Raw genomic sequence first — 14,519 nt, 5'->3', positions numbered from 1 at the left:
TGCTATTCCATTAACAGTATGATTAAAAAAAAATGTTGCCTTTTCAGTAAGAACAAATACATGCAAACCTTTACTGTCTTAACATGAGATTACCATTTAAACAATTAAATTGAAGGTGACTTAGGATGGGTTTGCTACACCTTCCAAAGGAAATGTATCAAACTTTACCCTATAACAAATAATCACTATTTCATATCGGCACTTTCACATTATTATGAGTCACTCACACTGAACGTAAAGCTCTGTGTTCATGTATACATAGACATCTCATTTCAGATTAACACAGGAGAATACTTGCCCCATTCTGTCTCAGGATATCCTAAAATTCAAGACTGGGGCACACTGGAATACCCAAGAGTCTTCTTTCATAATTTCTCTTCTGGGTGAAAGAGCTTTCCTAGATGTCTATTTGTGTATGTATATGCATAGATGTATATATTTTTTGACAAGTAAACACATAAAAACAAAACACCTGGATACTGGACCTGCAAACTGCAAGCAAGGAAACTGCATGGTGCAAACAGTCTGATGTTGTTGATTTGTGATCTGCCTGAAATTTCTTTCCCTACTTCAAGGAAAAATGATCTTTATGTACTTTATTTGTGATTAACGGGGATTGTAAAAAAGCTTCTGAAGGAAAAAACATCATAATATGAATACCGTGCAGTATATCATTGACAAACAGTTTTGAAGTAGTGTACAACCTGTTAGGAAAAAAAAAAAAAACAACAAAACAAAGCCACACAAAACCCTACAAAACCCCCTGTTATAGTCATAGGCTAATTTTAGTTAAGGAGACTTCTCTCTTCAAAAAGTCTCCTCAGTGGATAGAGAAAGGTTTCTCTTGCATCTAGTCAGGACATACAAAGATAATCTTCTTTATCAAGTTGGTTAAAACTGGAAATCACTTTAGCCAGAGCTGGAGAGACTACCTTCTCAATACTAAAATTATCTTTTTTGAAGGCTGAGTTGAAGAGTAATACTGAAGTATTTAGGTGAAGTAATTTAAATTGGCAATATGTAAAAGAAGCGCAAGACTGTGAAAAAACTGTGAAACAACATGTCTTTAAACTTTATCTGGGTGAGTAATATAGTTTCTGAATACATAAATTGCATAGGATCTTACACAGAACACAGTGATTTCAGTGAAACCAATGAAACTCTCATCATATCACAGTTAGAAATTTTGTATGTATATAAATAATACCATGTAGTCTAGACAGACTTAAACATTGGGAAATAATTTAATGAATGATGTTTTTGTTCTGTTAATGTAATGCCTAATCTAACGCCCTTTATTCATTCTAATCCATTTAATGCAGTCTCATTAAATCTATGTGTTTCCTGCAGAAATTGTTTAAAACTATATATACTTCGAAGTACTTACCACTTAGTTTGGGACTTGGTGTTCCCAAAGCTGGTCTGGGGTCCTTCACTAATATTTTTGAACCAGCTGTTAGAAAGAATGAATGACAAAAAGAGAAATCAATAGCAAATATGTTACTTGGAAACTAGGAAATTAATTTCCATAATGTAATATATTTGTAACAAAGGATAAAATATGGTGTTTCAAACTCAAATACGAATGAGATTTCAGTCGGTATCAAGCCCTAGTATTGCAGGAGCACATGCCCACTGATTTCTCCAATGTCGTGTTTTCTCTTAAGTCAGTCACCTGAATGCTACCAAGTCATCTGCAACACCCAAACAGTGTAGGCTTTCACTTCAGATACCACATTTCAGAATTCACGGTCCTGGGCTACACACCTAATATGTGAGAGTCTTCCAATATTTCTTCTAAGGCAAGTTGTGTTATTTAAATCAGGATCCACACAACGTATCACTGTGAATAATATAGACTGGAAGCAATGTAATACAAACAGTGAAGAGACATAATAAGGGTGTTTTAAATCATGTTCCTCTTCAGGACTTAATTATCTTCAACAGTACTGACTGAGAAATCTTATGTTTAAGACTGAAAACCCAAAGATGCATGCCTAATCTCTTAACAATGGAGAAAATCACCATTTCTTTAAAGAACAGCAACAGAAAGAAAGAAACAAGTCAGGCTGTACACAGTATCTCCAACTGCTTAGGTGATTTGAGCACTGGAAATTCATGAAGTTATCCTCTTCTCTGCTTAGAGCAGGAACTCTCCCACTGCTGAAAGTGGTGAACTAAACGCAATGGGACAGTGCCATTTCCTGCAGCTGAAACAATTTTTTTTTTTTGCAGAAACTCATTTGGATTCACTGGGCTATAAAGAAGACACATAATTCTGCCTCCTAATGTGCGAAAAACTTTTAGCTTATTACAGAAGGATTCTTTTTGGTACATAGATTAAATCTGGCAAGAAACAAGGGCAGGGGTTGGAATTCAAAGTGAAGTTCTCATGGCCTGTTACTGCTGATTGATTAATCTCTATTTCCTCTCTGTTTTGAAAGAAACTTACCGAATTTCACTGTATATGGCTGACCTAAAGGGCATGCTTTAACAGCATATGCTTTTTGACTACACCAAGCTTAGGTTAGAAATATCTGGAACATACTTTCCAAAAGGCTTTAGTACAACAAACTGCTGAGTCAAGCAGCCCTGTCAAGTAGGATACATTTCTAGTCAAGTTCAGAACTTAAATTTTAAATACAAAATAAAATTTAAATACATATTTTAAATATAAACCCAAAACAAAAACAAGTTACCTATGAAGCTGAAGTTTCTAGGTCTATATGTTTGCTGAGTAGGGCTTTCCATATTACAGTTTTGTATTTAACTCCCCTAAAGATCTTTTAGAGCTCTCAACTCCAAATATTTCATTCCTTTTCATCCATTTCCAAGTTATTTTTGTGAAGTTCACAATCACTGGTGAACAACCTGACCTGGTGCTCTTCTCCCTTCCATAGGGGAAAGATGTTTCACCCCTTCATAATAGGTAAAATTGAAAATATTTGAGAGATATTTTAATTTATCTATATAGAGTAAATAAGGTATGTTTCTCACTCTTACCTTTCTCCACTGTTAAAAAGCAAGAAGCAAGGCCTGTGGTCCCACAAAAATTTGCATTTCTGTAACATTTTCTCAGGACATCGGGAAAATAAATTGTATGACAAGGTAGATACACTCATAGTTACCACTTAATACTTTTTAAAAAAAATCTCATAAAGGTTCTCTACTATCAGATAGGTCAACTAGTACTACTTGCTTCAATATCATAATCAGAAAAATCTTCTATCAAAATATAACTAATGAATCATATTTGGCAACCCTTCCAGAGTATTGAACAAGTCCCAAACAAGTCCCAAAGCTCAGCTCTGTTTTCCACCAGCACTTGTCTGGCAATATAAGGCCAGGGCACCTGTTTTTTAGTAATGCAAAATATTGATTTCCTATTTGCCTTCCAAGTAGCAGTGTTTGGCTATACAGCTTTTGAATGCCTCTGTAAGTGCCCTGGGGATAATCACATCTGAAACACTAGGTATCAATAATCAGAAAGGTGCTTTATTTATTCAGGAAACAGAATTCCAAACAGTTGCTATACTTGAGGATGTTTCTTATCTCACATAAAACCCACCATTCTCACCATAATTTTGCAATGAGTTTTTTCATGCCTTGCCATGACAAAGTAAGTACTAAAAATTAGAAACAAAATGTTGGAACATCAAGGACAAAATAGATACATTTTTTTTCACAAGTAGCATTATTACTGCTTACCTACAAATATAAATTATTAAACCCTATGGATTAATTCCATGTAGTGATTCAGACATGTACTTGGACTTCAGGCATCCTTCTCTAATACTAGATTAGAATTAGAATCATCTGGATTGGAAAAGATCTCTAAGATCATCTAGTCTAACTATTAACCTAATACTGCCAAATCCACCACTAAACCATGTTCCTAAGCACCACATCTACGTGTCTTTTAAACACCTCCAGGGATGGTGACTCATCCACTTCCCTGGGCAGCCTGTTCCAATACTTAATAACCCTTTTGAGGAAGAAATTTTTCCTAATATCCAATCTAAACTTCCTCTGGTGCAACTTCAGGCCATTTCCTCTTGCCCTATCGCTTGTTACTTGGGAGAAGAGACCAACACCCACCTTGTTGCAACCTCCTTTCAGGTAGTTGTAGAGAGCAATAAGATCTCCTCTGAGCCTATTTTTCTCCAGGCTAAACAAACCCAGTTCCCTCATCCGCTCCTCACAGGGCTTGTTCTCTAGACCTTTCACCAGCTTTATTGCCCTTCTCTGGACATGCTCCAGCACCTCAATGTCCTTCCTGTAGTGAGGGGCCCAAAACTGAATGCAGTACTCAAGATGCGGCCTCAACAGTGCCAAGCACAGGGGCACAGTCACCTCCCTACTCCTGCTGGCCACACTGTTCCTGATACAAGCCAGGATACCATTGGCCTTCTTGGCCACCTGGGCACACAGCTGGCTTATGTTCAGCTGGCTGTCAACCAACACCCCAAGATCTTTTTCCACCAGGCAGCTTTCCAGCCACTCTTCCCCAAGCCTGTAGTGTTGCATGGGCTTATTGTGACCCAAGTGCAGGATGCAGAACTTGGCCTTGTTGAACCACATGCAATTGGCCTAGGCCCATCTATCCAGCCTATTCAGGTCCCTCTGTAGAGCCTTTCTACCCTCAAGTAGATCAACAGTCCCACCCAACTTGATGGCGTCTGCAGACTCACTGAGAGAGTGCTGGGCATTGGGCAGTGAGAGTTGCTCTGTACATTCCGCTGTTTATTGTTATGGTTTGCTTCATTTGCTGTTCTGTTAAACTGTCTTTATCCCAAACCACAAATTTTGTCTTTTTCTTTCCATTCTCCTCCCCACCCCAGTGGGGGGAGGGGCAACAGAGCCACTGCTTGGTCCTTTGTTGCTGGCCAGGGCCAAACCGCGACAGCCTGATCACCTGGCTGTCCTGTACATGCTGTGCGATGGCACTCAAGATGACCTGCTCCACAACATTTTCTGGCACCTAGGTCAGAGAGGCCTGTAGTTCCCTGCTTCTTCCTTCTGGATCTTCTTGTAGATAGGTGTCATATTTTCTAACCTCCAGTCAAATGGGACCTCTCCAGTTAACCAGGACAGCTGATAAATGATTGGAAGTGGTTTGGTGAGCACATCCACTAGCTCCGTCAGTACCGTTGAATGGATCCTCTCCAGCCCCTTAGACTTATGTGTGTCTAAGAGGTGTATCAGGTCACTAATCATTTCCCCTTGGATTATGGGTGCTTCATTCTGCTCCCCTTCCCTGTCTTCCAGCTCAGGGGACTGCATACCCCAAAAGCAAATGTTCTTACTTTTAAAGACTGAGGCAAAGAAGGCCATAAGTACCTCAGCCTTTTCTTCATCCTTAGTCACTATGCTTCCCCTGACATCAAATAAAGGTTGTAGATTCTCCTTAGCCCTCCTTTTGTTGCTAATATATTTATAGAAACATTTTTCACAGTCTTGTATCACAGTAGCCAGATGAAATTCAGGTTGGGCTTTGGCCCTTCTTATTTCCTCCCTGCAAAACCTCATGACATCCTTGTAGTCCTTCTGAGTTACCCACCCCTTCTACCAAAGGTCATAAACTCTTTTTTTTTTTTTTTTTCTGGAGTTCCAGCCAAAGCTCTCTGTGCAGCCAAGTCAGTCTTCTTCCCCACCGGCTCATCTTTTGGCACATAGGGATGGCCAGATCTTGCACCTTTAAGATTTCCTTCATGAAGAATGTCCAGCCTTCCTGGACTCATTTGCCCTTCAGGACTGCCTCCCAAGGGACTCTGTTAACCAAGCTTCTCAACAGGCCAAAGTCTGCCCTCTGTAAGTCCAAGGTAGCAGTTCTGCTAACCCCGCTCCTTACTTCTCTGAGAATCAAAAACTCTTGTCACTTCATAATTGCTATGTCCAAGACGGCCTCTAACCATCACATCATCCAGAAGTCCTTATTCATTCGCAAACAACAGGCCCAGCTGGGTGCCTTCCTTAGCTGGCTCTCTCATCAGCTTTGTCAGGAAGCTATCTTTCACACAGTTTGGGAACCTCCTAGACTGCTTCCTCTCTGCTGTACTGTATTTGCAGCAGACATCTGGTAAGTTGCATTCCCTTACAAGAGCAAGGGGTAGTGATTGTGAGACTTCTCTCAGCTTTTCTCAGCTCGGTATAATAGAATATTTCAGCTGCCTCTTCATCCTGGCTGGGTGGTCTATAACTGACACCCACAATGATATCTGTCTTATTGGCCTTCCCTCTGATTCTTTCTCATAAACACCCAACCCTATCATCACCGTCATAAACCTCTATACAGTCAAAGCACTCCCCAACATACAGGGCCACCCCACTTCCTCTTCTTCCTTGTCTATCCCTTCTGAAGAGTTTATAGCCATCCATTGCAGCACTCCGATTGTGTGAATCATCCCACTATACTTCTGTGATAGAAAATATATCACTGTAGTATTGCAACTGTCATAGCTGTCTTGCAGGTGACACAGTCTCTGTGAATAAAATTATCCTGATCTGTGTTTAGTATGCATGTGCAGAAACATCGAGATGTCACTTAGTTTATGAGAATGTAGTCCACACACAACTCAGTCAGAAGTCTAAAAGCAGGTGTTACCCAAGTATTTGTCCTCCAGAATTATATCGGAATTATAATTGACACCACTAAGCACCCAAATGCAAGACAAATACATGAATACATACATCCCATTAAACACAACTGACAAAAGATTAGAGTTATCCTCTTAGTTGTTCGCCCTCCTGGTTCTCCTTGCCATTCTGCCTTACCTTACTAGACTGCAAGTAAAGAAAAATCACTGAAATATGATAGATGAGAGTTGCAGCAGGAAACAGAAGAGCTTACCTTCACAAACTGGAACTTTCCCAGTCCATGTGCCATCAGACCTACAGGCTCTATGTTCTGACCCTCCTGCCAGGAAGAATCCTGGCTGACAAGTGTAAATCAATGTATAACCAAGAGAGGGAAGATCCATTCCTGCAACATTAACATGCGTTGGGGTTTCTGGTTGTTTACAGCTGTGAGCTACAAAGAAAAGGTAAAATATCATTCAGTCAAAATGTTGAAAATACTTCTAAAAAAAATAATCTATACTCATTCTGACAGGTAACTAATGAAGAAAAATACACTAATAAATGTAACATTAATATATTTTTAATTCACGTTAAAATTTACTATATCGTCTATAAAATACTGTCTTGAGCCTGTAAATACAGTCTTGAAAACGGACCTTTCTATTTGAAGGGACCTAGAACAACCTAAATGCACTTGTACGACAAAAATTCTCTGCATATGGGAACACAAATAGCGTACACCTTACCACAGTTAAAAGTAATCATGGCTTGTGACTTACTTGACATGATATATGTGTAGCACTGAATAACAGAAAATAAATGGGTAATTTGGAAAACACTATGAAAGGTCAAGGAGAAATTTTAGGTAAGACAAGTTTTAAATATCAGGAAGAAAAATTAATTATAATTCTTAACCTTGTGCAAAGTCTCTTACATCTTTAACAACGACCAGAATTTGAGAGCCTTGTGTTATCTTGAAACCAGCATACCTCCAAGAACAGAGCTCACCTTTCAACACACTGAGTTACTGATTTGCTATTTGCTTAGCGGGAACTCTAGCACCAACTGAAACACTAATGCTTTTTTGTTCTGTGGATATGCTCTCTATACACTGAAGTGATTCTGTAAGGTCAGACCTTATAACGTGAGACTATTTCCAGAAAAATACAGCCGGCTAGCTGAAAAAATAGAAAGGTTAGCCAAGATGTTATACCTTCAGCAAATTAGCAAGATTTAGCAAAGTGAAAAGATCTATGAAATGAAATGCTACTTCCTGTACCCGAGTGAGAAAATTCTCTCCATTTCAGATTCAAATATTTCCAATTACAAACTCCATTTTCCCCCTTCTTAAAATACCCGACTCCTTTGTTGGCAAAGAGCTCAAACTCTTTACTAGAACTAATTGTAACTATCTGCTCCAATAAAAGTTATGGTTGTGCAGTGCTTTCATACATGTCCTGTTCTCACCACCTCCAAACTCTTTCACTCTTTTCATTGGAAAGGCTGCACCCTCGTAGATAGAAACTTACTATTTTTAGCACTTTAGCACCTCTCTGGATGAAGAGCTGGCTTTTATTATAATTATTTTTGGTGTTGGGTTTTTTTTGTTTTTGTTGTTTTTTTTTATAATTCTATAGCCTATTGTAGAATTGACTCCGAAAAACACATTTCTATCTGCTGTAAGCTAATAATGCAAATCTGAATTAACGTTAAGTTACTAAAACTATATAAATTAAGTTAACTTTATAGCAATGTTACTGTAACTAAATAGCCTAGATAAAATGATAGATCAAAAATCTATCATTTACTTACGTATACATTCTGGCTGGATTCCACTCCATGTAAGGTCAGGAAGGCAAGTTCGTGTTGTTGAGCCATGGAGAAGGTGTCCTTTTTTACACTGAAATTGAACAACGTTTCCCACCTGTTGAGAAGTAGAAAAAGAAGTAATACTGTTATGAGGAAATATCCATTTTGTTTTTTTTTTTTTCCAAAGACAGCAAACTCCTTCACATAATACAGGAAGAATAAACTATGATGCTATTTCTCTAGAAAGTAAATTAATTTCACCGAGCATTTTGATATGAAATAAAAATTTGCATTATTCTCATTAGTATTACTCTCCTCCCAATCTGAAAATCCTCTGTGGAAAAGAATCGAAACCTTGTCTTCTGTAGCCTCTCTGGTGTGTTGATTTAGTCCTGGAACACTTGAGGAACTGTGAGTGTGGAAATCAAGCTTACTGTGGCTTCCTAGCTCTGGACCAAGGAGGAGCCAGTAAGGCAATCATGCAGCAAACTGAGGAAGTCATAGAGATGAAACAGGTAATTGATTGTGCTGGAACTTTGCTGAACTAGACTCCCTTTGTGGAATGCTGGCTGAATTCACAAATTATCATGAGAAAAATTTCATTAGAACACACAAAGCCTGCTCAACAACACTGTCTTATGCTTCACAAACTATAAACCTATATTTATTTTTTTTTTAATGACAAGAGGTAAAAAAGAATCACCCTTTGTACCATGCAGATAATAGAAACTGGAACACAAGTACATTACAATTTACAATAGCAATTCATGTGAGATTAGTTTTTAGTTATTGCTCTTATTATGGGTATGCGTTGCATAAAAATAAAAATTGAATTCTTTAGTCAATAAAAATTTCTGCACAAAAGTAACTTGGAATAACTTGTTCAGCATGTCCAGTTATGGTGACATTGATGAAAATGAAAATAATTCTCAGTTTCCATCAAAAGCAGGGAAATTAGATTACAAGTATATCACTCAGAGAGTAGTTTATTATACGCCATGAGTGGTTAAACTGAAATTTTAAGGTGCATAGATCATATCTACTGTTCTGTAGTGACCCATATTAATGTATTTATCAACTCACCTTTAAACAAGAAGTTGAAAACTTTTAACTATATGTGACAACACATTTATGGTTCTGGTTTTTTTTTCATTATTTTGTTTAAATGTATAGCACTTCATTCAAATTGATGTTCAAAGTTAAAATGTGGAGCCTTTCACAATAGCTTAGTCCCGGGAAGCAGAATTTCACTGCTGTAAGTAGTCATTTGAAACTTTATAGTAGTATTCCATTTCAGTGCAAGCTTCTCATCAGAATGAAATTTAATAATAACCCATGAACTACAGACAGTATGTCACCAACACAGTACGTGATTTAAATTTAGTCTCCTTTTTTTTTTTCTCTTTACTGTGCTCACTGGACTATGTAATTACTTTTAAAAGATTTTGAAGAAAATACACTAAATCACTTTCATGATTAAGCACAAAGTGGGAAAACACCATAAGTTCTAGAAGTTGCACCAAAAAGAAATCAAAAAGTACTTTATTGCATGGTAAAGAGCTTAGTTAAAACACCCACCACCAATATACTACTTTACAACAAGTACTAGTCTTATGAAAGATTTCTTCATTTCAGTAATCCGCCTCTGTCGAAGGAATCTCCATTCACAACTATGGAAGGAACACCTGGAGTATTTAATCTTTAGGTATCAAGGAAGACAATATTTTGACACCGTCTTTATAACCAGGACCCTTTCACCCTTGGTCACATCAAAAAAAATCTAACCAAAAGTAAACCTCAGCTTTATAGCTATATGTAGTTTCTTAAAATACATCTGAATAGGAACTTAATTTTCTTTCCACTTTATTCTTTCAATGTTGACCCTATGATCTTTGTAAATTAAAAAAAAAATACAATTGCTTTGTGATGTGGAGTAGCTATACATCATGGAAATCAATAAACAGGTTAATTGGTTACTCATACTCAGATATCTAATTCTAAAATGTAATGAAGTCAGAGATTCAAACTCCAGCAGTAAGTAGCAACTCCAGAAGCAGCTACTGTATCACTTTAACTGCTTAGTTATACTACATCACTTATTTTCAATTAATATTTTAGGTGCTATGCTGTCTTTTTTCAGAAAAAAAAAGTATCTTCTTTCAGAATCAATACAGGCTGGGGGATGATGGGATTAAGAGTAGCCCTGCCATGAAGGACTTAGGGGTGCTGATGGGCGTAAAGCTGGACATGAGCCAACAATCTGCACTTGCAGCCAGAAGGCCAACTGTATCCTGGGCTGCATCAAAAGCAGCTTGGCAAGCAGGTTGAGGGAGGTGATTCTGCCCCTCTACTCTGCTCTGGTGAGACCCTACCTGGAGTCTTGTGTCCAGCTCTGGAGCCCTCAGCACAAGAAGGACATGGAGCTGCTGGAGCAGGTCCAGAGGAGGACCACAAAAATGATCCAAGGGCTGGAGCACATCCCCTGTCAGGAAAGGCTGAGAGAGTTGGGGCTGTTCAGCCTCGAGAAGAGGAGGGTGCAGGGAGACCTTATTGTGGCCTTGAAGTACCTGAAGGGGGCTTATAGGAAAGATGGGGACAATCTTCATAGAAAGGAACCTGTAGAGGTCATCTAGGTCCCCACAGTGAGCAGGGACAACTTCGACTAGATCAGGTTACTCAGAGCCCCATACATCCCAACCTTGAATGTTTCTAGGGATGGGACGTCCACTACTTTCTCTTGGCAATGCAGTGTTTCACACCCCGTGGTAAAAAATTTCTTCCTTATATCTAGTCTAAATCTACACTCCCTTAGTTTAAAACCATCACTCCGTGTTGAAAAGATTGTCCCCATCTTTCCTATAGTCCCCCTTCAGGTACTGAAAGGCTGCTATTAGGTGTCTGCAAAGCCTTGTCTTCTCCAGGCCCAACAACCCCAGTTCCTCGTAGGACAGGTGTTCCAGACATCAGATCATTTTTGTGGTCCTCCTCTGGACCTGCTCCAACAGTTCCATCTTGTGCTGAGGGCTCCAGAGCTGGACACAGGACTCCAGGTGAGGTAGCACCGGAGTAGATCAGAGCAGCAGATTCACCTCCCTCGACCTACTGGCCCCACTAGTAACTACTAGTGAAACTGTTTTCCTTATTTCCTCAAAAAAACCAGATGTTTCCTGTATTATCTGTGTTAGGGAAACACAACCTTTACATATATAAGGACCAAAAGTAGCATGAGAAATACAGCAGTTGCTCATGTGATGACATTTTTAGAAGTTGTGATGATGTTTTTAGAAGTTGTGATGATGTTTTTAGAAGTTCTGCCACGCCATTCAAGATGATAAACAAATAAATAAAGGAGTAAGGCTCCCTGCTCCTAAAAAAATTTAAAAAGCTTACAATAATATGTAATTATGAAAAAAAAAAACCAACACTTTTTGGGAAGTCTATTTTCCAACATTTTTGTGCCAGCGGCAGCAGGTGGCATTACAGTACAACCTTCTATGCTCTTAAAAAATTTCCGGTCTTGTGCTGTTCTGATTTGATTTCTTTGTTGTGCAGCTTGAATAGAAGCACTAGTGAGGAGAGCTGGGGAGACAGCTGAAATATCTTTGTTCACTGTACTCGCTGGTTTTAGGGAAGGACTGCTTTGTGTGCAACTGTGTTTACATTCAATCCTGAAAAATAAAATTATTTCCTTGTCTATTGCTTGGTCATGTCTGTTAAATAGCTACATTTTCCACACTGTCAGTTACAGTTTGGATATTCCCAAAATCAACATCACTAACTTTTCGTTTTGCTTAGAACCAAAGACCACATATTTGCTATTCCCTAAGAGGAGAAATGGCAATCTGAGATGAAAATGCATAAATATTAACCTGCCTCCAATTATAGAGAATAGGCTAATGCTCTAGATACATTTATTTCACCAAAATAATATTATAATCATGTATAATAATAATAAATTATCCTTATTATTTCTGATATTCCTTACAAGAAGAGAAGATATTTCTAGCTTTCATAAATTATTCTACATTCAACTTTTTCTCAGACTTCAGTTTACCAAAGAACATGAAGATACTCTAACAAGCTTCTCCATCCACAGCAATTCAAGCCAAAGGATCGAGAGGCTAAGGGAACGTCAGTTATTTCTCTTCACTAAGTTTTAGCATCATATTTTAAGTGAATGAAAGCACATCTCAAAGTCTTTGCTGTATCTGTAGTTTAATACCTGAGTAATACAGTATTGCCACTACTAGTATCAGGCTATTGAGTTTGCAAGACCCCTGGGCAGTGGCTTGCCAGGCTTCCTTTGTCTGAAAGTGTCTTGAGCTGTCTGGAGTTTTGGTTGTGTTTTTTTTTTTTTTTTAAACTTGGTTTAGCTGTAACATCAAATTTTATTGTGATCTGGTGGCTGTGACTAATTTTTATGCCTGCCTTTATCTTTGTATGGTACAACTACAGCTTTACCTCCACACAAGAAGCTATTATGTGCAGAATGAGCTATTTACCACTAATGTCATGCTGTACAGAGAAATACAGGCCTGGCACTGGAATAATACCAAAGGCCTTGAGAAATGGAGACACAGGATACAGTGAAGAAGACTACATGTGTGGGTGTGGTAAGAGATGTGACATATGCTCGACACTGGAGATCCCATTGCTGTGAACAAATCACCCATGGTCACTTAAAGAAATGAAGACCTGGATAGAATCAGGTTTCAAAGGTAAAAAAGAACAAGTATCTAATACATGTGAAATGTGCCTCGTAAAGGAGATATTGAAATGTCATGTGGAGCTGCAGTATGACTGGTGTAAAATTGTGTTAGAAACTTTATAAATAACCCCAGATAAATCAAGAATGACAGAGACCAAACAAAAGGGAAGGAAAAAAAGTCAAAATCACATTCCTGCCAATGAAGAACCTCAGATTCTGACACTAGCATCCCCCACTGACACCAGGCTGAGACCACAGATCTCAGTATCCTCAGAAGCAGAAGGAACCAGAAATAAAACGTGGAGTCTGATAAGGCTTAAATTATATTTTCATTAATGCAGTGATGATGTCAGCTGTGCTAATGGAGACAGCCATTCTGTGGTAGTACAGGACTTCTCTTGGAACTTCATACTAAAATTCAATCAACACTGAAGTTTTTATATGCATGACATTCACAGAGGGAGATTATTTGCAAGGTTGCTCCACATCTGCAGATCAAGTTTTATACAGCTTTTCACAAAATAGAACCAAAGAGCTAATACAGTGCTACCACTACTGTTGTGTTGCTACTTTCCTTTCTGAATTCAGACTGTCCTTTGGCTCCTTTCAGGCTTTAAAGTAGATGAAAATAGCTGAATTTCTCCTAAAACGTATGCTGGAAAGGTATGAGAAGTAATAAATCTTGTACATATGACTGATTGATCTAAGCAGTTCTAAACATTTTCTTCAATTCAGTAATATCTTGTGTTACAACAACTTATGGTGAAAGTGCTATAAGCAATTTTCTATGGTACTAGCAATATATCTGGGCAAATATTTCAAAACCATAGTTTCTTTTCAAGGAGCAATTTATTTTCCAGATTACAGACGGAGTCAGTATTCACGAAGTTCTAAAGATTTTTTGTCTTCGTTGCAACACACTGTTAAAGCAGATCTGTCAAATCAAAAATACTCAGATGAAAGGTAAACAACCTAGAAGTACATATTCATAACAATTAGAGTAGGTGATGCTATTCATTTACATGCCACGCCTGATATCAAAGTAGCACTAAGCTTGTGCTTTGATGTTATTTGACCATGGAAGAATATGATCTGCTTCTGCCTGTAGAATTCAATACTGAACTATAAAATCCATGCAAAATTCTGTTATCTCTTTGTTACAAAGTTCCTATTTAACAGTTCAAACACCATTCAAATAAGAGGTGGTGATATTTGTGCTTCTGTTAGTGCAGGTTCCAGGAGGTCAGGTTTTGATATTCCTTCCAGTCATGCCTGGAATTACGCTGTATATGCCTGAACTTTCAATGCAATCAGTGAGATAGGAAAACAGATAATCAAGAGTGAGGAAAACAAGAACAGAAAAGCAGTGCTGTGGAAGTTCCTGACTTGACATTAGTAATATGAAAAGCAAGTGACAATTAGT

The 14,519-nt window shown here is 38.2% G+C and overlaps 1 protein-coding gene across 4 annotated transcripts in view; it reads right to left on the bottom strand.

Moving 5' to 3' along the window:
• Positions 1-14,519, bottom strand: part of CSMD3 (CUB and Sushi multiple domains 3) — a 767,725-nt gene that overhangs the window by 14,965 nt on the left and 738,241 nt on the right. For all 4 annotated transcript variants that reach the window (XM_075415663.1, XM_075415665.1, XM_075415666.1 and 1 more), the window contains 3 exons: positions 8,392-8,503; positions 6,851-7,030; positions 1,388-1,453 (listed from right to left, as the gene is read on the bottom strand). In XM_075415663.1, the coding sequence (XP_075271778.1) occupies positions 1,388-1,453; positions 6,851-7,030; positions 8,392-8,503 (358 nt within the window). The remainder of the gene's footprint in view (positions 1-1,387; positions 1,454-6,850; positions 7,031-8,391; positions 8,504-14,519) is intronic.

The sequence above is a fragment of the Opisthocomus hoazin genome, chromosome 3 (genome assembly GCF_030867145.1).
Source record: "Opisthocomus hoazin isolate bOpiHoa1 chromosome 3, bOpiHoa1.hap1, whole genome shotgun sequence".
NCBI classification, from domain to species: domain Eukaryota; kingdom Metazoa; phylum Chordata; class Aves; order Opisthocomiformes; family Opisthocomidae; genus Opisthocomus; species Opisthocomus hoazin.
The sequence above is the reverse complement of the archived record's forward strand: the minus strand, read 5'-3'. Positions and strand labels throughout refer to the sequence as shown.